The 891-nt window shown below is 45.2% G+C and overlaps 1 protein-coding gene across 7 annotated transcripts in view; it reads right to left on the bottom strand.

The window, feature by feature from the left end:
* Nucleotides 1-403: 403 nt before the first annotated feature.
* pbx4 (pre-B-cell leukemia transcription factor 4) overlaps nt 404-891 on the bottom strand; it is a 28,160-nt gene continuing 27,672 nt past the window's right edge. For 5 of the 7 annotated variants that reach the window (XM_032538574.1, XM_032538575.1, XM_032538577.1 and 2 more), the window contains one exon: nt 404-811. In XM_032538574.1, coding sequence (XP_032394465.1) covers nt 722-811 — 90 coding nt within the window. In that variant the 3' untranslated portion in view covers nt 404-721. Of the gene's footprint in view, nt 837-891 lie in introns of all 7 variants that reach the window. The other 2 variants (XM_032538579.1, XM_032538576.1) reach the window with 2 other exon arrangements.

Here is an 891-nt window from a genome sequence, read left to right as displayed (position 1 = left end):
GTTATGGAAGGAAGGGGGGTAAATGCACATTTGTGCATATCTTAATTATTCACTTTGTTTAAATCTCCAACTGAATTAAACATCAAGCTATAAGGACTGGAAGATAACAGTGTCTTGTGTTGAGTTGGCAGAGGGTGATCTCAGAGGAACAGATGTGTTGACAACTACTGGGGCAGCACTTTGGTACGAGCAAGGTGAGCAGAGCTCTCTGGTGATGCGTATCAACAGTTTGGCTGTCAAATGCCAAGGCTTCAAGAGATACAGGCAATCACACACAGTTTTCCAAAGCAAAGGGTCGAGTGCAGAGGTCAACAGCACATGGACAAGCTGTGTGAGTACTGTGTGAAGAACGTGCATATACACATAATGTACAGACATCATGATCATCTACACAGCTGGGTCAGTGTTTTTTTGTTTTTTGTTTGCAAAAAGTCCTTGATATTATAGATGTTTTCTATCTGTGTCAGCATCAGTAAGCTCCATCCCTCATTTATTCTGAGTTAAGGACCTTCTAGCATTGAAGTGAAGTTGGGGGATGAAGGGAGAACTCCTCTTGTTCGGCTGTCCTGTGTTCCAGCACAGTGTGTGTTTATGAAATGTGATCACAACCTTGTGTGGCTGTCTAGTTGAGAGACAAGGGAGAAGTGAAACATGAAGACAGAGGATGGTAGTCAGAGCAGACCGCAGCGGGAATGAAGTGATGGCAGGGAGAGCCACCGAATCAGTTGGAGGTGTCGGAGTGGACGCTACCAGGAGGACCGGGAGGAGAGGTGACCGAAGGGGGGTTGGTGGTGTCCTGCCAGCTGTTAGCCTAAACAGTCAGGGAAGAGAGTATTCTGCATGAAGGAGTTTTATAATTAGTGGTCTAAATCAGTTGTAATTGTGCTTACA

The sequence above is a fragment of the Etheostoma spectabile genome, chromosome 15 (genome assembly GCF_008692095.1).
Source record: "Etheostoma spectabile isolate EspeVRDwgs_2016 chromosome 15, UIUC_Espe_1.0, whole genome shotgun sequence".
Lineage (NCBI taxonomy): Eukaryota > Metazoa > Chordata > Actinopteri > Perciformes > Percidae > Etheostoma > Etheostoma spectabile.
This window is presented reverse-complemented; position numbering and strand designations above follow the sequence as displayed.